This window comes from Bison bison, unplaced genomic scaffold (genome assembly GCF_000754665.1).
Source record: "Bison bison bison isolate TAMUID 2011002044 unplaced genomic scaffold, Bison_UMD1.0 scf7180017864118, whole genome shotgun sequence".
NCBI lineage: Eukaryota > Metazoa > Chordata > Mammalia > Artiodactyla > Bovidae > Bison > Bison bison.
Genome location: NW_011494690.1, coordinates 1544565 through 1566463, shown reverse-complemented (window position 1 = coordinate 1566463; position 21899 = coordinate 1544565). Strand labels below are relative to the sequence as shown.

The 21899-nt window shown below is 36.5% G+C and overlaps 1 protein-coding gene across 1 annotated transcript in view; it reads right to left on the bottom strand.

Moving 5' to 3' along the window:
- The window catches only part of DMXL2 (Dmx-like 2), a gene marked incomplete at its 5' end in the record, with an annotated part of 169766 nt that overhangs the window by 121961 nt on the left and 25906 nt on the right, over positions 1-21899 (bottom strand). The window contains 5 exons of the mRNA XM_010839555.1: positions 1034-1100; positions 1742-1877; positions 2693-2771; positions 6031-6102; positions 8566-8691. Coding sequence (XP_010837857.1) covers positions 1034-1100; positions 1742-1877; positions 2693-2771; positions 6031-6102; positions 8566-8691 — 480 coding nt within the window. The remainder of the gene's footprint in view (positions 1-1033; positions 1101-1741; positions 1878-2692; positions 2772-6030; positions 6103-8565; positions 8692-21899) is intronic.

The following is a 21899-nucleotide window of genomic DNA, read 5'->3' as shown; positions in this document are numbered from 1 at the left end:
CTCTAACGTGTTTTTTCCCCATTCATCTTTTCTCAGGAACCTACTAGAGGATATCTCCATCAAAATAAGGAAAGAAGATAAATGATGCTAAGAAACAGAGAATTTAACAAAGAAGATGGACAGAGAATTCCCTGAGGTTGGTAAAAGAAAATCCTGAACTGAGAGCTCTATATTAGACTCCAAGAGCAACTAAGCCAGACTGAGCAACTAAGCCAGAGCAAGGAGAATACACATTTCCAGGATACCTTCTACCGGGAATTATACTGAGAGGAGATTCAAAGAACATCAGAGGTGTGAGGGATGAATTAGGTATACAGAAAACTAAGCAAACAGTAAAACATACTATTAACACCAAAGTAATGATTCCATGAAGAATCTTTTACATATTCTTAACAATGTGCATAATAAATACTGGTTTTCCCAAATATTATGAGACACTTAGAGCAGAAAGATAGGAGGAAGGGAAGTGAATACACATATGTGTGGTTAAGTGGAGATGGAGTTGGGGACATCAGCTAGAGAACTAGTCTCAGTCTCCATAGTAGTGAGGCCAGAGATGATATATAAAACCAAAAAGAAAAAAAAAATAGTTAAACAATGGTAGCATAAGCAAGTTACTTAAGAATATGGAAAGAAGTATTTAAATACGCAATTGTACAAATCACTGCCTATAGGACACAGGAATTAAGAGTGGGATTCAGAAGGGAGTGCATCTTTTCATTGCAAATCTAGTAGTATTATTTTACTTTTTAAATTATGCATATATGCTATTTTTAAACATAAAAATTATTTTTAAAAACCATAAATTTTTGCAATGGTCAAATAATAAAAATTATAGCCACTATTTCCCAAATGCCAACTGCCTATGGGAGACATATCAGGTATTTCACAAAGCTATCACCTATTCCTCAGGCCACCTTTGTAATGTAGGATCCTTCCAATTTTACAGATGAAAAATCTGAAAATGAGAATGAGTGAGGAATATTTCTAATTCTTTTGTTTTTTCCTGTTTATGTATTGTTTGGTCCTTTACCTTTCCAGCAGTAGCAAAATATTCACCATCAGGGGACCACTCCATCAAATGTACAGATACTGAGGTTCTAAAAAGACAAAGTTAAACAGTTAGCATTTTTTAAATCTAGAACACCTTTTATATATATATATATATATATATATATGGTCAAAATAAGATTTTTCATAACATCATCAAACAAGAGTGTTTTCACCTCTCTAAAAATAAATCTAAATATTTCACCTCCCTAAAAATACAAATTAACTCATTAAAACCAACCCAAGGTTCACTTTGGGGATCCAAAGAATGCAATTAACATGCTTAAATGATATCACAACCTACATGCTCCACCAACATCTTAATGCAACATTTTAAAAACTGAGCTCATCACCTTCCCTGGCTAGTTGGATCCCTTCATATAATCTGTGTTGTCAATGGTACAGCCATCCTTTCACCACACCTTCCCTCTGCCTATCCCATCTATAGTTTATGCGCTAATGAATACTTCCTTTGTGTCAACCATCTGAACCCAAGTCCTGAGGTTATTAACTATGAAAATATTTTCATCTTTTTTTTTAACAATCTATTGTAGCACATATTAGAGGATGAAGTTATAATGGGTTTTGGTCAGAAAAAGTCTATTTTCTAGGCTTCTAAGATCATTATGAAAGGGAACTTTGTTTAGGAAGCATTTTTTTAAATTAATGAACAACAGAGTGAGACACTAACTTGCACTGCCAGATGCACTTCCAATCATTTAAAACAGGAAGAATTTTATTATTGATTTCTTCCTCCTCTTCCAGAATGTCACCTCCTGGAGGAGCCCACAACTGAAGAGAATCGGTTGCTGTCAACAATCTGTTATCTGAAAATTAAAGAATGTTCTGTAATAAGCAAGGATTATCTGGAGAAATAAATACACATGAGGGCGTCTACTCCAGTCTATAAACTGTTTCGTGAAAAATAAGCAAAACTGTCTATGAAAAACACTTGTAGAGTATATCCACTTAAAAAGTTCCATGAATCACTAGATAAGAAAACTTGAGAGAAATAGAACAACAACAACAAAAAGCGTACAGAGACATTGTCTATCAGGTAAAATCTAGGGGAAAAAAAAAAAAAACAGCAAAGTAGAATAACAAAACAAACCCAAAGAGACTCTGACATATACAACACAGGATATTCTCTGGCTATGAGACATAACTAAAGATTAATAAAATGTTTTTTTCTACAGACTATTAAAATTACCCTCATTAACTGCAAATGTAAAAAGGGACAATAACCATTATTATTAGAAGTTTCTAATCTTTCAATATTAAAGACAATAATTTCTTGAAATACAAATAACAAAATGAGATAGGTTTTTATCTTGTTTTATTCCTAATTTTATTTCTTAATAAATACAATAAAAGTAAAGTACAACACATTAACTAATGAAACAAATCATCATTGTTTCTTGGAACAAACATTCAAAAGTAGGGGGGGAAGCACAGAACTAATAGTAAATTAAGCACTATACAAAGCAGTTTATATGAAAAAGAAAGTACACTCATTCAGTAGCCAAAAAAAAAAGAATATTACTGATCATTTTCTTATTGTGGGAGGCTATATCACATTGTAATCATACACTTAAAACAAATTATTAACTTTCCATAATTTTTAAAGATAATTGCTAAATACCTTGAGGGTCCCATGCTAAATTGTATGTCACGGAACTCAAAAAAAACTGCCCAGTTTTAAGCCACTGACACTTGAGTTGCTGAAATATACAGAGAAAGAAAAAAAGAAAAAGATACGTTTTCAAAATAATATCCACAAACACTACATTATCATTTTCTTCAACTTAAGACTTCATGATCTGAAACAAATATAAATATTTCACTATTATTTTCAAAATACTGTTTTAAAAATCATTTACAGTGGTTCCACTTACTATTCTATCATATAAAGCTGTTTGCCATGCCCAGTCAAAGCATGTCTCCCAGGCTTCCTTCCTTGTCTAAAAACACATTCTTATTCCTAGGGTATCCTTTCTTCTCTATCTGCACACTCCTACAGTTACATCAATAACTAGCTAAACCATTACCTCTCCAGTGAAGCCTCTTCTGACATTTTGGCAGCATTCAGAGCAGTTTTTACTTGCTTTATACCACTGTAACAACCCACTCCAGAATTCATGACTGGAGAATCCCATGGACAGAGGGGCCTGGAGGGCTACAGTCCAGGGGGTAGCAAAGAGTCAGACACAATGGAACAATTTAGCACACACACACCATGGTAACGCTGATCAGACTGAATTATCTGTTTATATGTCTGACTCTCCTATTACACTGTAACTCTTCAAGGGCAGGAATTATGCCATAATGAGCTTTGTGTACTGAGTGTGATAATGTCTAGTACACAGATGCTCAATAAACATTTGTAAAAACAAAGCAAATGCACATCAGAATGAAGTGCAAATTAACATCATCTTCTGGCGTCAAAGTCTAAAATAAAACTAGGTCTACCCTGATAGCTCAGTTGGTAAAGAATCCAGCTGCAATGTGGGAGACCTGGGTTCGATCCCTGGATTCAATCCCTGGGTTGGGAAGATCTCCTGGAGAAGGAAAAGGCTACCCACTCCAGTATTCTGGCCTGGAGAATTCCATGGATAGTCCATGGGGTCCCAAGAGTCGGACATGACTGAGCGACTTTCAGTTTCACTTTTTCTTTCAACCTTCCAAAAAGTCAACAAATTTAAACTATGTAATACATAAAACCCACAAAGCTGACATATATTATATTTGAGTAATCTGCATCCTATTTTATTACTGTTTTCATTGTAAAGTATAGAAAGAAGATTTAAAATTTAAAAACCAAAGGCCTTTCACATTAAATTCAGTAAAAAAGTTTAGCTATTTCTTTGTAGTAGACAAACATAAAATGTACTTTTGTGAAAGTATGGTGCAACTTAATGCATGTCAAGTCATCCCCAACTTTTATTAGGCAAGTTATATATTAACTGCTTGGCAAGTAATAATTTAATAAATGATAATACCCTAATTATAATACCTTAAAAATATTTTTAACAATTAAATAATTTATTCAAGATTTCATGACTATCTGGAAGTGGAATTTCAAAATACAACTACAAAACCTGAATTTCAGTATATAAAAATAATTTTATATTTTTTAATTAGGGAAAAGGTTATTTTTTAAACCCTATCTCTACTAACCCAACAAGTCACAATAGTATTTTAAATACTACTCAACAAATCTATTTTAAAATAATAATTAAATTATTCCTATAACTGGAGCTATCCCTAGTATTCTTTCCTTTAATATTTTCTCAGAGTGTAACTTGTGGACCAATTACAAAGCAAAAATTTTGGAAGTGAGGTCTGGAATCTCAATTTTTTTCCTTTAATTTAATTTTTATTTTATATTGGAGTACAAGTTATTTACCACATTGTGTTACTTTCAGGTGTACAGCAAAGTGAATCAGTTACACATATACATATATTTTTTTCAGATTCCTTTCCATATAGGTTATTACAGAATATTGAGTAGAGTTCCCTATGCTACCCAGTAGGTCCTTGTTGATCATCTATCTTATATAGATTAGTGTGTATATGTTCATCTTAAACTCTTAATTTATACTTTCCCCTTTTTCCCTGTGGTAACTGTAAGTTTGTTTTTGAAGTTTGAGTCTCTGTTTTGTAAATAAGGTCATTTGTATCATTTATTTACTTAATCTGAATTTTTAAATATGTACTCTAGATGACTCTTAAGTACCCAAAACTTTGATATGTATTTCATAACACTATTAGAGGGAAAAGACTGATATAACTTGTACTTCTGAAAAGAAATGTAATATTCACATACATACATTTAATGAAAAATATCAAAACCACTTATTTACTGCATTTAATAATACAATATTTTTTTTTAATTACTGGTAAATATGTCAAGAAGTGAAATCCTGGCATTCAGATTTCACACTGGCAGTTGAAAATATGTCTCAGATGGTGAAGCCCCAATGCATACAGTAATTTTAAATTTTTTAAAGCATTCTACCCATATTGGATTTTCTGAGTATTAAATAACATAAAATATAATTCAGTACCCAGAGAGTAGAAGTAATGTTCCAAATACTGTTCTAAGTACTTGAAAGGCATCAGTGAACAAAAGAAACAAAGCTCCCTACCCTCATGGAGCTTATATGGAGCTTACGTTACTTACTAAATGGTAATCTATAAATAAATAAACAAGGTTAAGTACTATGGAAAAAAGGTTAAAAATAGGACAGGCAGGTTAGGATGAAGGTGGGAGAAGCAAGTGGCAATTCTTAAAAGGACAGTCAACGCACATCCCACTGAAAAGGTACTACTGAACAAAAACAAAGGGTCTGTAAGAGCTGGGCCTGGAGCTATCTAGAGAAAGAAGGACATTCCAGACAAAAGAACAACCAATGTAAAGGCTCTAAGATGGGAGGGCAACTATCCAAAGAACAGTGAAAATGCCACTACGGCTGGAGTGACCAGAGAGGACAAAAATAGGAGATGAGCTCTGAGAGGTAATAAATGGGTACAGATGCAGGGGCAAGACGAGGGGTGGAGGAAGGACTGTGGTCCGTTCTAAGAATCTTGGGCTTTACATGTGAGAAATATGAAGCCATAAAAGACTTTTTACCAGAAAAGTAACATGATCTACTCTGCTAAGAGAAGAGGCAAGGGATATGTATAGACATTAGACAAGAGACTAGTCATCTAGATAAGAAATAATAAATAAGAGTTCAACTATGGTAGATTCCAATTAACAAGGCAATCTCAATTAGGAATATTCTAGAAAACTGAGTTTCTAAAAGGCCTAGGGATATATTCCCAGTGAATGTAAAAGATTTTACCATAAATCACCAGACTAACTTCACACTGATATTCCAGCCCACCTTCAGCACCTGCTCCTAAGGAGCTCTTTACTGCTGTCAACTGGATTCCAAACTCAATTATAAAACTTTTCTACTACCATTTAATACTTACACAATTTCTCTTATGAGAATTTATGCCCAAGGGCTCAAAAATACAAACAGCGTTACCATATGAAGCTGCAATCTAAAAGAGAATAAACAAAGCATTAATATTTAAGGAAAAAAGAAAACAAAAATAACTTCCTTTTTATAATAATGTGTAAACTGACTGCATGCAATCTGAATACAGTATTCATGGTTTATTCTTTTCCATAAATATAACTGGAAAAGTCCTGGACTTAAGAATCTCTTCTCTGTTCAAAAATTCAACAGGCTTTATTTCACATATCAAATATAAGGCTGACCTATTCAAAGAAATCATCTTTTCCTATAAAAATTTCATTTTCAAATACATAAATAAATTTTACTAACAAAGATACATTTCAATGGTACATCTGTCAGAAACCTTACAGTCCAGTGAAAATACTATTAAAACCATGAGAAGTAGAAAAAGACATCAAAGAGCAACAGGTATTAAAAATATATCAAAAAAATGACATGAACTATACCATCAAACAAAAAAAATTACCAATTGGGAACACCATGGAGAAGAAGGAATAGAAAAAATGGACTAGGGAGAAACCAGAGAGACATTCTGCAACTAAAGGATAAACAACTGATGTGGCCATCTCCAATGAACTTAAGCCAAGGGTCTGGGGGCCAAGAGGACTTTGTTCCAGGTCACACACCTAAGAAGAAGACCCACAAATTCCTCTTTCCCTAGGAGCTATCAGTGCCTGTTCTCTAGTAATTCCTTGAAAGCCAGTTCCCAGTCTATCCTCCTGTTGGCGAGAGAGAACCAATTGCAGGGAACAGACCAAAAACCCTCTCTTCTCACACCTATCATGGGTCTATGAGTTAATCTATAAAGCTAAATTAGGCATTGGTTTTTAAGGTTAACCAAAAAGATGCACTCTGATTTCAGGGCACTCTAACACACACAAAAAATGTTATTTTAATTGTTATTTAATATCTAACACTCTTTTCAAGAAAAAGCTTTCCCTCCACAATGGTAGGAGAAGAGCTACTTAAAATGCCTGGCTAAGGTAACACTCAGGTGGAAGTGTTATGAATGATCACATTCAACATGTAGATGAATGAATGAACAAATGATTATCATGGCTTAAAACAAAGTCCTAAACTGAGAGTAACCATCACAAGGACTGGGGATAAAGAAAATTTTAAAAGATGGCATTAAAAGACAATGAATCAGGGATGTCTCAACTTGGTCTTCTTTACCTCCAACCAGGATAGAAAAAGTAAAAACATGGTTATGAAAACCAAGGTCTTCTATATTCAAAAAAAAAAACTTTGCTCCCAGAGAATCTGCTTATTCTTATTATCACCAGCACATAAATAACTTTTTAAAATGTGTCTCTGACAACTATCATAACAGCTCCAGGCAGGTTTAAAGCTACCACACTTGGCATAGGGAGATAAGCAATGAAAAATTAATGAGAAATCTGACACTGAGTGTTTTCTAAAAAGTAAACAATACTTAAGGAGAACAAATGGGGGGGGGAAAAAATCATAAAAGCAAGAAACAAGTATCAGAAAACACCAGGAAATTCAGTGTTTTATACTATGTCAGTTTTTGGTTTTTTTACTGGATTGTCATATTATTCATACAAATATTAAAGCTCGATACAAACGGGAAGGTAGGACGATGTGGGTACCCAGCAGGTGGGCAGGGGTAGAAATGGTATAATAACTGTAATTTATTGTTTGGCATAAATTTGCATTACTATATAGCACCATAAATATTCTGATTAAATATATATTTGATAAAATTTGTTATTACTAAGTAAATACAAATTTCTAGAACACTAAAACTATTACAGGAAAAATATCATTCTTATATTCTCATAGAAACATTTAACTCTGCTACACAATACTGGCCTTAAAGAACTGCTAGAATATACAGCAAAAATGCTATATTTACTTTACATATAATGAAAATTTGATGTATATCATGTTTGAAATTTGGGGGGAGAGCAACAAATGATGAAATTTGAATAATTTTAAAATAAATTCTCTGTTCAACATCTGAATGAATGAGCTTTAATATTCTTCAAATGACAAATAGTTTCATTAAATTAACAGAAACTTTACAAAGCATCAGTTATATAACAAATATTATACTAGATGTTAACAACTTGCTACATTTCTTGATAAAAATCTGACATTATTGTTATTTGAGAGAGAGAAGGTATGCTAGGTATAGAAGATAAAGGTTTACTTTCCTGCTACTGGCATAAAAGCTGCCAGAATTATCAACTGGAAGAATATCAATAAGAACAGGAATGTGAAGCCTGCAGATCTTTTAAGACAGTATATACAGGAAGAACAATTATCACTTATCAGCTTAACAGTTCTTCATGATTTGTATACAACCTATCATTACCCTTTCCTACAAATAGCCATCTAAGCAAGGTATACTACATAATTAGAAATTGTAGGCAAGCCTTGTACAGAAGCATAAGAATATTCTCTGAGATAGTTAAATATATTAAAAGATGGTATTTAATAAAGTAAATAAATCCCTTACTCTTCCATGTTGGTTAGAACACTCCACACAGCTGACTTGGATGTTTCCATGCTTAGCACCAGGGATGATCTGCACACATTCAAAGTCACTTGCCAAAATAACAATATCACAGCCTGATCCATACGCCTAAAAAGAAAAGTTTTATATTATGTAAAATATGTAACTTGTGAATTATTATTAATCTTAGTTTCTGTTGCTATTGCAAAGGATACTATGACATATCTTACAAATACAGTTAACGTAATATTAAAAATATCAATTTCCAAATCAGAACATAAAAAGTCACACCAGATGCATGACACACCATACATTATCATTCAGTCACTGCTAACTAACAGGAGAAAAGGTTCTTCCAGGTCTTAAACATTACAGCCTCCATACCTCATTAATCCTTTTGTTTGGAATTTCTCTCTAATGCTCATCTCAGAAATGAGATGAGACCCTGAAAAATAAAACCTTCATCTGAGAGTAATAAGGCATTGAAGGCTGCAGTTGTGTTCCCAGGGTTCAAACCAGGCTTCAGGAAGATCAAGATAGAAATCAGATGCATTTTCCAATACAATTCCACATGGCTTAAAGAGCTAATTAAATAGACATGAACCCCCGAGGCAGAATTACATGTACTACAGGCAAACACTAACCAAACTCAACTGCCTAAATAAATCCATGATGAAGCCTGCCTGCCCCCTCCCCTCAAGCACAACAGGTAAGAGCGAGCGAGCGAGAGAGAGGCACAGAGAGACAGAGACACACAGACGGGGAGGAAACCAATTCAAAGTGGCTACACACACACATTTAAACAAAATAAAAAACAAACCAATATATAAAATGTGACAAATATTTGCTATGGAAAACAAAACACAAAGTCAAGTTCCTGGAAAATTCCCTTGTTCAACAGAACTATACTGAGCAAAACTACGTTATTTCTTCCTATTGCCACACTTCTTGATGTGTGCTATTCCTGTTTTGCAACTTTGTGAATTTTATGATGACACAAAGAGCAGAGGATGGGGACATTTTGTTGTTGTTGTTCCAAACTCAACTTACAAGTAAATATTCAAAACACCTAACAAGATAATTCTCAAATTAAAAAGCACCATAAATATAAGGTTTATGAGGTGTTTCCCCTGCCCCACTATTTCTACAGCCTTAAGCAACATGGTCACATCCTGCAAAATACAGATATCCAGTAGCCAGGGCTGACATCTGTTAACATCTAAGCCAGTGAGGTCCACATACGGCTGTTAATGAAAAAGGGAACTGAAGGTAAAGACCAGAAAGACAGACACTATTTCTACCTGTTACCAAAACTTCCAATGTTACCAAATACCTTCAACTCCTGTGTTTATGTGTACCAAAAAGTTTCCCAAATGGAAAAACAAAAATAGAATTTTAAGCATAGGAAATATAGGGGAAAAAAATCACTCACAGGAGGAAATAACTACTTATACTCTCCCAGACAAGGCAGATTTGCTACACTATACATTCGAGAAAGCTAAATTGATTGGTAATAGTACAGGCAGAAAAGTCTTTACACTTACATTATTAAAATAACAAAAATAATCTTACCCTTAAACATTTCACAATTTCCAAAGTGCTTTATAGCATTACCTCAGCAAAGCAGACTGATGGTAAGAGCAAAACCTGACGGAGACTGGAATCACCACAGGCAGGGTTTTCAATGTCTGTTCTGCAGTACTACTTGATCTTAAGCAAGTTACCAAAGTTCTCTGAGCTCTTCCTTGTGGTAAAATGGAGGAAACAGTACTTACCTCACAGGATAATAGAATTAAAGTAGAAACTCTATCTACAGTGCTTAGCACACATCACTCATTAAAGAAACAAAACAGTGCGTGATGTCCCAAGTTTGGGATAGCAACTGGGAATACAAAAACCCAAGATGTGGTCCCAGGGAGTCTAACGGGGAGATCTCCTAGTGAATCACCAATCACAATTAAAGGATGAACTGCCGCAAGAGAGAGAGATGTGTTAAGTTACTCGCCGAAGACAAAAGGCATTCAATAAACATTAGGTCACTCCCTCTTTCACCTTTGCAACAAACCTAAGAGATTATCATTATATAAATAAACATTCAAGTTCATTTATTTTCCCAAAATTATACAGTAAGTGGAAGATATTCAAATTCAGGTCCTTATAATTCTTATGTTCTTTTCCCCTATATGACATGTCAAAGAGACATGAAATAGTTCAGATAAGTCTTCTCTGGAAGATGGGCCATCCCCAGCAACTGCTGCTCCGGACCTGGGCTCCTGCTGCTCAGTCACTGAAGAGGATTTTTACTTCTCCCTAGATGGCCATAACTGCCTGACCTTTACTACAGGACATGTACCATGCTCCTCAGCAGTCGAGAATCTTGCCATCTTTCTGAACTGCAATAGTTCTCAAACCTGGCTGCATCAAAACCACCTAGGGAACTTGTTAAACATACAAATTGCTTGGTCCCACCTAAGACTTACTAAATGAGAATCTTCATGGGTAAAAGAATTTTGCAATATCTATCAAAATTACATACAACATACTCTTTGATTAGACAAGTCCTTATTCTACTATAAGCATACTTACAAAGTTTGCCAAAATATATAAAGAAGGATAGTCACTGCTTCATTATTTAAAGCAGCAAAAACTGAGAATAATCATATCACCTATCAGTAGGAACCAGTATTTTGGTCATTTGATGTGAACAGCTGACTCACTGGAAAAGTCCCTAATTCTAGGACAGACTGAGGGCAGACAGAGAAGACGACTGAGGGCATCAGAGGATGAGATAGTTGGACAACATCACTGAAGCAATGGACATGAGTTGAATTTGAGCAAACTCCGGGAGATGGTGAAGGACAGGGAAGACTAGCGTGCTGCAATCCATGGCGTTGCAAAGAGTCGGACATGACTGGGTGAGTGAACAATATCATCATCAGTAGAGAAGTGGTTAAATTAATGAATATCCACAGAGTAGAATACTACACCATCACTAAAAGTTTAGGGACCACTGGTCTAAAACAGTCAAATCCTTTATCAAACTAGTAATTAACCATCATAACAGAACAATAATGTGTGGTACCAGGCTCCTGTGGAACCACCCTTAGGTAGTGCCTACTATTTTATATAATATCCATCTTGCTCTTGCTAAGTCACTTCAGTCGTGTCCGACTCTGTGCAACCCCATAGACGGCAGCCCACCAGGCTCCCCCATCCCTGGGATTCTCCAAGCAAGAACACTGGAGTGGGTTGCCATTTCCTTCTCCAATGCGTGAAAGTGAGAAGTGAAAGTGAAGTCGCTCAGTCGTGTCCGACTCTTAGCAACCCCATGGACTGCAGCCCACCAGGCTCATCCATCCATGGGATTTTCCAGGCAAGAGTACTGGAGTGGGGTGCCATTGCCTTCTCCGATAATATCCATGGTCATGGCTAAAATGGAACCCATGAACTACTGCAAAGAGGTGGAAAAGTACAGAAGTTGAATATTGTAATTCTTTACCTTTCTCCAAAGAGTCTAAAGTACACATAACCCCAAGTATGCAAGGACAGAGGACTCATATCAGTCACTACTGAATTACATGAATTCTAATTACATGAAGGCTCATAAGATTTTATATACATGTGTGTTTATCTGGTTGCTACTATACTGAAAGGTCCATCAGAGCAAGGATCAGGTTCTTGCTTACCACGGTAGTCCCAGCACCCAGCACATAAGCAGCCCTCAATAGATACAGATACCTGTATAACAATAAATGATTCAAAATTATCCTATTTGCTTATCCTGATAAACAAATACTAACACAACTCCAGAGAGTACAGGATGTGGGCTCCTTTGTACTAGGTAAATAAATCTCTCTGACTTGGCCAAACATAAACTAGCTACTCCACATTTCTGGGTCCAGATGTCTATATACCTGGAAATTTGGTTAAGAATACGGAGTTCAGACAGTTGATATAAACTAATAATTTGACCAAGTTTATGATGGTAGCTATACAAAGAAAGAGATATTTTGGCTCATCTTCCGATCTAATAGCATCATGGATTTAGAAGACCCACCAGAAGGGAATCTATCAAAGCCTTCCTTAATTATTTACCATTTATTGAATACCCTCTATGATCAGGCAGTCTGCTAGGGGCTGATATGAACATTATATCTTCACAGGCCCCCTTTCAAAGATGGAGAAACCAAGGCCCGGAAAGGATAAGTGACTCTCCCAAGTTCACAGAGTGAGGATTCATTTACGTCATAATAAAGATCCTTCTCCTTCCACTGCATCACCCCAACTCTCTTCCATTAAGATGTCTTAAAGGCCTATGTACATCTTTGTGAAAAGTGAAAGTTGCTCAGTCGTGTCCGACTCTTTGCAACCCCATGGACTGTATAGAATTCTCCAGACCAGAATACCGGAGTAGGTAGCCTTTCCCTTCTCCAGGGAATCTTCCCAATCCAGGGATTGAACCCAGGTCTCCCGCATTGTGGGCAGATTCTTTACCAGCTGAGCCACAAGGGATTGCAGTCCCAAGTATAATTTCCCACAGCACCTAGCTCAGACCAGCAACTAAGAAGGTTTCTACAAAATCTATAATTACTCAAGAGATTTCCATTCTTTCAATTTTAGGTCAAATGCAATTTTTTCCATTCTTCATCAGAATTCAGTTTTACCAGAGGAAGAATTTATAGTGCAGGAAGAAAAGCAAGTACTCACTGGGACTACAAGCAAATACTAACACAGCTCCAGAGAGTACAGGATGTGGGCTCCTTTGTACTAGGTAAATAAATCTCTCTGAACTAGCTACTCTACATGTGGTACAGAGGTCACAGGATCATTACAGGGAAGCAGGAAAATGGGCACTAAGCCCTTTCTGGAACAAATGGAATTGCTTAACTAAGTTCATCTTCCCTTGGGTTCCTGGGAGAACCATCCCTATGCCGTAGTACCATATACCAGTACGTATAACAGTATGACCTATAAAATATTTTATCCTTAAGTCAAGGATATGATTTGTCCAAACACAAAGATGAAGTCCAAGAAAAGAGGAAGAGTCCTAAAAAGCATCTTTTCCTTCTATTCATGTGGGAGTTTCTTTTATGGAAGGACTGAACTGTCCTTATGATGATAAAGAATAACTACTATAACTAAGAGATAATTGTATAGCCCAAGTTCTTAAGGCAATGACGTGCTCTAAAAATATCAACCCTCACTTCTTTTAACCTTACTTTTGGAGACCAAATCCATCCTTTGAGGAAAGAGAAAAGTAGTCTCCTCTTTGAGCACTGAAACTAACTTTCCAACCTGGTTGAAGTTTTCAACCTGAGTCCTCTGTGTGTGAGTCATAGTTGATCTGGAGAGGTCTCTGAAATCCTGCAAATAATATTTAAAGTCAAGTGAATGTGCTGATTTTCCCAGGGACCATAAATCTCCTTTGTCTTAAAGAATCTCTTTCTTAGACAAAGTGTTATATTACCCCAAAATTATTACATGGAAGCTAAAAACTTGTGTATTTGTTATTACCAAGATTCTATGTTTTTAGTTGTGATACCCAAAATTTCATTAGGAGTCCTGTCAATTAGTTGAGGCTGAAAAACAAAGCAACTCTCTTCTACTTTATTAAAATGTTACACATGAAAAAAATGTCTCATTTTCTAATGCCATAAAATTCTCTGAATTAACACACCATCATGATCATAATATACTACTGCTTCCTCTAGTGGGTTCATTGTCCTTCTCAACAATTATTAAGTGTATCTGAATAGGCGTAACAGAGTCTGCTTTAACCTCAGTTTTACAGATGCTCATCGCTGTGACTATATTATTTTTAAAAATGCAAATAACTAATATTCATAACTCAAACACAGTTCTAATTTCTCAGATTTCCCTTCGGTCTTAGCTAAATTAAACTGTAAAGGAATGGGATCTTAGCTGCCTGACCAGGGTTGAATGAACCCAGGCCCTCAGCAGTGAAAGCACTGAGTACTAACCACTGGACCAGCAGGGAATTCCCAATTTTCGTTAAAATCTTACACAAACATGACCTTTACTAAAAGAAAACAGAGTACAAGTATATTAAACTGGCATTTTCTATGGAGTAGTTGGATGTTTTAACATCCTGGTAGTTGCAGGGTCAAAGTTTAAGATCACTGACAACTGCTGACAGATGGGTCTATATTTTAAAAAGAATAGCACTGATCAATCAAGAGGCACTAAGCATGTTGAAAGGTTTCACTAATAAAGTGTTATAGTCTAATTTAACAAGAAAACTCCACAGTGTTACTGTTAGACTACCACCTCTCCCTTAGAGTTTTGATTCATATAAATACAGGGCACCCGTAATTAAAAGCTAGAAAAATAAATACAAGAAAAATCTGCCATTTATTGAAAGCCTGCTGGGTAACAAGTACTGTACTAGGCATTCCATATTCCTAGTCTTTCTTTCAAGACTGCAGTAAATCTACCAGTTAGTCATTAACCCCACTTTGCTATGAGGAAATGGAAGTTCACACAATTTAATCAAAATTTTAAGTCACAAGGCACACACAGTGGCATATAAATTTGGACCTTTTTGCGCTTTTATTTATACACTGGTAACAGTAAGCCCTATGGACTGGCCAGCACGTATAAAAACTGAGAATTACCTTTCAACCTCATCAAATCTGTACTCTAAAGCTTAAAAGTAATTTCCCTCATCAGTTCAGTTCAGTTGCTCAGTCGTGTCCAACTCTTTGCAACCCCATGGACTGCAGCACGCCAGGCCTCCCTGTTCATCACCAACTCTAGTTTACCCAAACTCATGTCCATTGAGTTGGTGATGCCATCCAACCATCTCATCCTCTGTCCTCCCCTTCTCCTCCTGCTTTCAATCTTTCCCAGCATCAGGGTCTTTTCCAATGAGTCAGCTCTTTGCATCAGGTGGCCAAAGTATTGGAGTTTCAGCTTCAACATTAGTCCTTCCAATGAATATTCAGGACTGATTTCCTTTAGGATGGACTGGTTGGATCTCCTTGCTGTCCAACTGACTCTCAAGAGTCTTCTCCAACACCACAGTTCAAAAGCATCAATTCTTTGAAGCTCAGCTTTCTTTATAATCCAACTCTCACATCCATACATGACTACTGGAAAAACCATAGCTTTGACTAGATGGACCTTTGTTGGCAAAGTAATGTCTCTGCTTTTTAATATGCTGTCTAGGTTGGTCGTAACTTTTCTTCCAAGGAGTAAGTGTCTTTTAATTTCATGGCTGCAGTCACCATCTGCAGTGATTTTGGAGCCCAAAAAAATAAAGTCTGCCATCGTTTCCACTGTTTCTCCATCTATTTGCCTCATAGAGAATATTGAAGTAAAATACTACTTTTTAAAACTTCTACATCTAAAGAAATAGAATGAACTTTTTGGACATTAAATTATTAGAAATAGAGAAAATAAGTATCCAGTATTTCGCTTCTTAATTTGTTCTTAATATGCTTTCCATGTGAAAGAATTTTAAGGTTAAGTATATTATATAGCAATATTAATATGTAATGTTTATGACAACTTTCAATTATTTTGTAACTACTGGGGATTTCCAGAAAATCATTTAACTTAAATGTTGATATTCTGAGGGAGACAGTCCTGATAGTATTCATAAAAATATTTCCCAGCTAAATTGTAATTAAACTTCCAACCCTACAATATGATGGAAAGAGTACATTCCTGAGAACCTAGGGGTGCTAACACTGACTATAACAATGTAAAAATCATAGTCTCTCTGTACATAGTTCCTCAATCAGCCAAATAAAAGATTGTGACTAGATCACTTCTGAGACTCCTTTCACCTTTAAACTGTGGTTCTGTTAAGTGTACACAAATGTGCTTCCAAATATCTTGATAAAAAGATCACGTAATCCAGTGTACACTATTTTACATAGAACCCTAAATATTTTATACCTTATGACTCTTTCCCCTACTCAAAGCTGACAGGAGACAAGGATGGGTCCAGAATAATGACCAGTGGCTAACAGACGGAAAGGATGAGCTATGCCAAAGTCTAGTCTGAGGAATTTAAGCCAAAGAAACCAGAATCAACAAGAATTGATCTGAAAAGTCATACATATTCAGGGATAAGGCAGCCATTAAGACCCATGTGTACTGTGAAATTGAATCACCAGTTTGAGAAGCAAATGGATATCAAGAAATAAGTAAGAACTCATAAGAGAACATGTATCCAAACTATCTAAGAAGGGGCAGTTTGATCTTACCAGTTTTTTAGTTCAAATCACCCTGAAGCTCAGTTGCCCTCCTTGATGATTCAATGTGTATACAGAAATAAACCTTGCTTTTACTTCGGTTCCTCTGTCCCTTGCCCTGAGTGGAACCTCAACTGGTACAAAGACTGGGGACATGCAGAGCAGGGCTTCAAGGAAAATGTGGAATTGTCCAAGATATTGCAGCAGTAGCAATGAGGACATGCTAGGATAGAAAGCTAGCAAAAAAATGCATAACAGAGACACAGTTACTAAAGTAGTCATCTGTGATCCCTTGGAACCTGTATGTATCTGGAGAAAGGCTTTGGAGCACTAAATAGCCAAGTGTATTTTTTTCATCTTTGAAGAATAAACAGCAAAAACCAATGATCAAGAATATGGTACACCTCTCACTCTCATACATCACTGCAGTATAAAAACATGTAACTTTTCTGGAAAACAATTTGATAATATGAATTAAGAGACTCTAAAGAGATTTAAGTACTTTGATTCTATTTCTAGGACTCTATCCTGAAAGACATTCAGACATGCAAACAAACATTAAAACTAGTACCAAGATGTTTACTGCAGTATTATTTAAAGTCAAAAAAAAAAAAAAAAAATGGGCTCTGTGATGACCTACAGGAGTCGGGTGGGATGGGGAGGTGGAAAGGAGGCTCAAGAGGGAGGGGACATACGCATCCGTATAGCTGATTCACGTTGCGGTGCATCAGAAACTAACAACACTGTAAAGCAATTATATTCCAATAAAGAATTTCACACACAAAAAAAATTGTTAATGGAAATCTAAATATCCCATAATAGAAAAATTATGCTTTATCATGTCAAGTGTATTGTCTACCATACTCACAGACCTTTCAAAGCAAAACTGCCCCAACCACAGTCCTTCTGAGAGGGCAGCCATGAGAGACACTCACTGCATACAACTGCTTGGACCAACCAGGGTTTGACACTGATTCTGAAGACCAAGAATTTAATACTAAAAATTATATTCTGGCAGGTAATCCATGATGTGGCCTGGCTTAAAAAGGTGACCTGGGTCAGATTCCAATTTCCAGATATTCAAGGAAATACTAAGAAATGTAGCAGGCAGTAATAGGCAGTAAAGCCCACAGGACTTTCTACACAAACACCAGGGCAGTCCTTTGGATCCTCATGTAAGCCAGGTTTAATGGATCCAACAGAGAGAGAGACTGAGATATTATGAGAGCCACAGAGACAAATGAACCAGGCTCCAGAGATGACCAGCTTCCTGATTTCCGAGGCCCAGCTGTACCATGTACGCCTTGTGTTACAAGATTCTTGGAAGAGTTTTCTTGTTGACTGAAAAAAAATAAAAATACACAACCTAAAAATTCAGAATTATATTTTATTTGATGGACTTTCTGAGGACCTCAAGGCTGGGAGGCAGCCTCTCAGATAGCTCTGAGGGACTACTCTGAAGTAGTAAGGGAGAAGTTGGGATATACAGGAGTTTTGCAACAAAGACCAGGTAGTCAGAACATTAAAAGATCACTGTTAACTAAAGAAAACCAGACATCACAAGTTAATGAATTGAGCACTTTTCTATATATGGGAAAATGAAAGAGGGGGCTCACTGAAAGCATAGCTTGATATGCACCTTAGCTACCTAGGACCAGTGTCCCTTTCTTTCCCATCCTGAGTCCCCTGGCAGTTCACCTTTGGGGGTGGCTGCAGTGGCTGAGGATTGGCTGCAGGCAGCCCAGTCATCTCTGCCCTGTGTTCCAAGCTGCAACATCCTTAGTTTACTGATATGGCAGGCAACAGTTTTCATTCAGCCAGTCTTCTACTCTTCTATATTCTTACAATTCCCCATTACTTAGGTAATTTGTATCTTGACTTGTTCCATTTAACTCTGAACAAGTATTTACAGCAAGATGACTGTTGGGGATTCAAGTCAACAAATGTCTACTGAGCAGTTAGTGTGGACCAGGCACTCAGGGCATAATGCGATAGAAAACAGGCAAGGTCTCTCTATCATATGAAGTTTACATTTTGCCAGGGAAAGGGAGAGGCGGTAAGTTTTTGTTTATGTATTTCTTAATTTACAAAGAAGGTTTCAGATTCTCATTAAAAATCATGGACAAAAATACAAAATACATCTATATTCACTTACTCAGAAAACTCCACTAAGCCAATTTTTTTTTAATTTAGAGGTTTACATAAAACAGACATCACAAAAAATAAACTTAAAATGAACATGTGTGTAACCACCACTTTAAAAAGACAGTATTTCCAGCAGTCCAAAAGACCACATGTCCCTTCAAAAGTACACTTCTCTCCTGCAAGCAGAGTAGCATTACCCTGACTTTTTTGGGAAACCACTTCCTTGCTTTGCTCTGTAGTTTTTCTACTTGTGCATGCATGCCTAAATAATTCAGTTAGTTTTGCTAGTTCTCTTTGTGTACATGAAAGCATAATGCATATATTCTTTTATCTTGCTTTTTTCAGGAATATCTGGTCAGAGGTAAATTCATGATATATGATACACATAGCTGTGATTCATTCACTTTCATTACTTATTATTACTTTATTAATATTACCTTTTATGTACCACAATGCATCCATTCTAAGTCCCTGAACAGCTTGCATATTAAAAACCATGCTGCTCTAAAAAACAAATAAACCAGAATGCTGCTCTGAACATTCTTGTAGCAATATGCTGCTAAGTCACTTCAGTCGTGTCCGACTCTGTGTGACCCCATAGACGGCAGCCCACCAGGCTCTGCCATCCCTGGGATTCTCCAGGCAAGAGCACTGGAGTGGGTTGCCATTTCCTTCTCCAATGCATGAAAGTGAAAAGTGAAAGTAAAGTCGCTCAGTCGTGTCCAACTCTTTGTGACCCCATGGACTGCAGCCTACCAGGCTCCTCTGTCCATGGGATTTTCCAGGCAAGAGAACTTGTAGCAATATACTGCATATTAAATGTTTTTCTCTAGAATATATATACAGAAGAGGAACTGATAGATCATAGAGTATATATATCTTAGATTTTGGTATATAATGATAAAACATTTTCCAAAGTAGCTGTATGGAATAATATTCTCACTATCAAAGTATAAGAATTTCCATTTCTGGATATTCTGGCCATCACCAGACAGGTCAAATAAATCTTTTGCAAATGTGGTAAGTATGCAATGGTATTTCATGATTTCAACTTGCATTTCTGATTACTATGGAGGAAAATTCCCTTTTTGTATGCTCGTAATTCATCTAGATTTTCTCTTTTTTGTGAAATGCCTGGTCAAGACTTTTATCTACTTCCTAAAAAGTTCTTGGTTCTTTTCTTAATTTGTAGGTATTTTTATATTCTGGATACTAAACCTTGTTAAATATATGTGACGCAATTATCTTTTTCAAATCCATGGGCTACATTTTCAGATCCTTATAATTAGATTCCAGTTATGGATTTTGGGCAGAAACAGCATAGAAATGTGGCCACTGTCTCACAGCATTTTACTAAGAAGCACATTCATCTATGTTGTCCCATCTCCGGTGATGTTAACTTCGATCAGGTGACAAAGGCAGGATCTGCAAAGTTTCTCCTCTATAAAAGTATTAATTTTCCTTTGTAATTAATAAGTATCTTGCAGGAAGATATTCCTACAAGCATCCCTTTGATGATTCTTACCTAGTCAGTTATTACTATTAAATATGATGGCTGTCTAATGGTAATTTTCTAATTCCATCATTGCACTATTAGTTGACTTTCTTCTATAAGGAAGAGTTTTCTTTTTTTCACTGAGCAACTTATTGGATTTTAGTTCCCTGACTAGGCATTGAACCTAGGCACTTGGCAGTGACAGCATGGAATCTTAACTACTGAATCACTAAGGAATTCCTCTTATTTTTTTTAATTGAAGTGCAGTTAAACTGTAGCTGACTTACAACACTGTGTTAGTTTCTGGTGTACAGCAAAGTGATTGTTATACATACATATATTCTTCTTCATATTCTTTTCCACTAAAGTTTATTACAAGATACTGAACACAGTTACCTGTGCTATACAGTAGGAAATTGCTATTTACCTGTTTCATATATAGTAATGTGTATATGTTAATTCCAGTTTCCTAATTTATCCCTTCCCTTTGAGTTTTCTTAATGATTTTTGCACATTAAGATCATGGACTCTTACCTCATTCAAAGGGTGATGATAATCTACTACCATCACTTATTTTCATATTCCAGTTGTCCCAGACTTGGCCAGTAGGAATCCTTCAAGCTAGCCCTGTGTTCTTTTGACATATTCTCACCATTCTTTGAACAATTCCTTACTTTCTGGCGTAAGAGATTCCAGGTTCCATCCAGGCTTATCATCCAACCTAGAATCAGATGTTTCTCCAATGCTGTTTCCTATTAGTGGAAAATGGCATTGAAAAACCAAGATCTTGATGCCAGTCATTTCTGCCACTGGAGTACCAACCAGGCCCCTCTCAGCTGACAGACTAGGAAACAGATATGTCTGTGTGTGCACATGCTTACATTCATAAACGCATGTGTGTATGTATGTGGACACCAACATACATCTTCAACTCTCCATTGAAAGGTTTAGAAGCAATGACTTCCAGGACATACATACATTCCCACCATATCTATATGTCTCTATCAGATCAGATCAGTTGCTCAGTCATGTCCGACTCTTTGCGACCTCATGAATCACAGCACGCCAGGCCTCCCTGTCCATCACCAACTCCCGGAGTTCACTCAGACTCACGTCCATTGAGTTAGTGATGCCATCCAGCCATCTCATCCTCTGTCGTCCCCTTCTCCTCCTGCCCCCAATCCCTCCCAGCATCAGAGTCTTTTCCAGTGAGTCAACTCTTCGGATGAGGTGGCCAAAGTACTGGAGTTTCAGCTTTAGCATCATTCCTTCCCAAGACATCCCAGGGCTGATCTCCTTCAGAATGGACTGGTTGGATCTCCTTGCAGTCCAAGGGACTCTCAAGAGTCTTCTCCAACACCACAGTTCAAAAGCAGCAAATCTTCGGCACTCAGCCTTCTTCACACTCCAACTCTCACATCCATACATGACCACAGGAAATACCATAGCCTTGACTAGACGGACCTTTGTTGGCA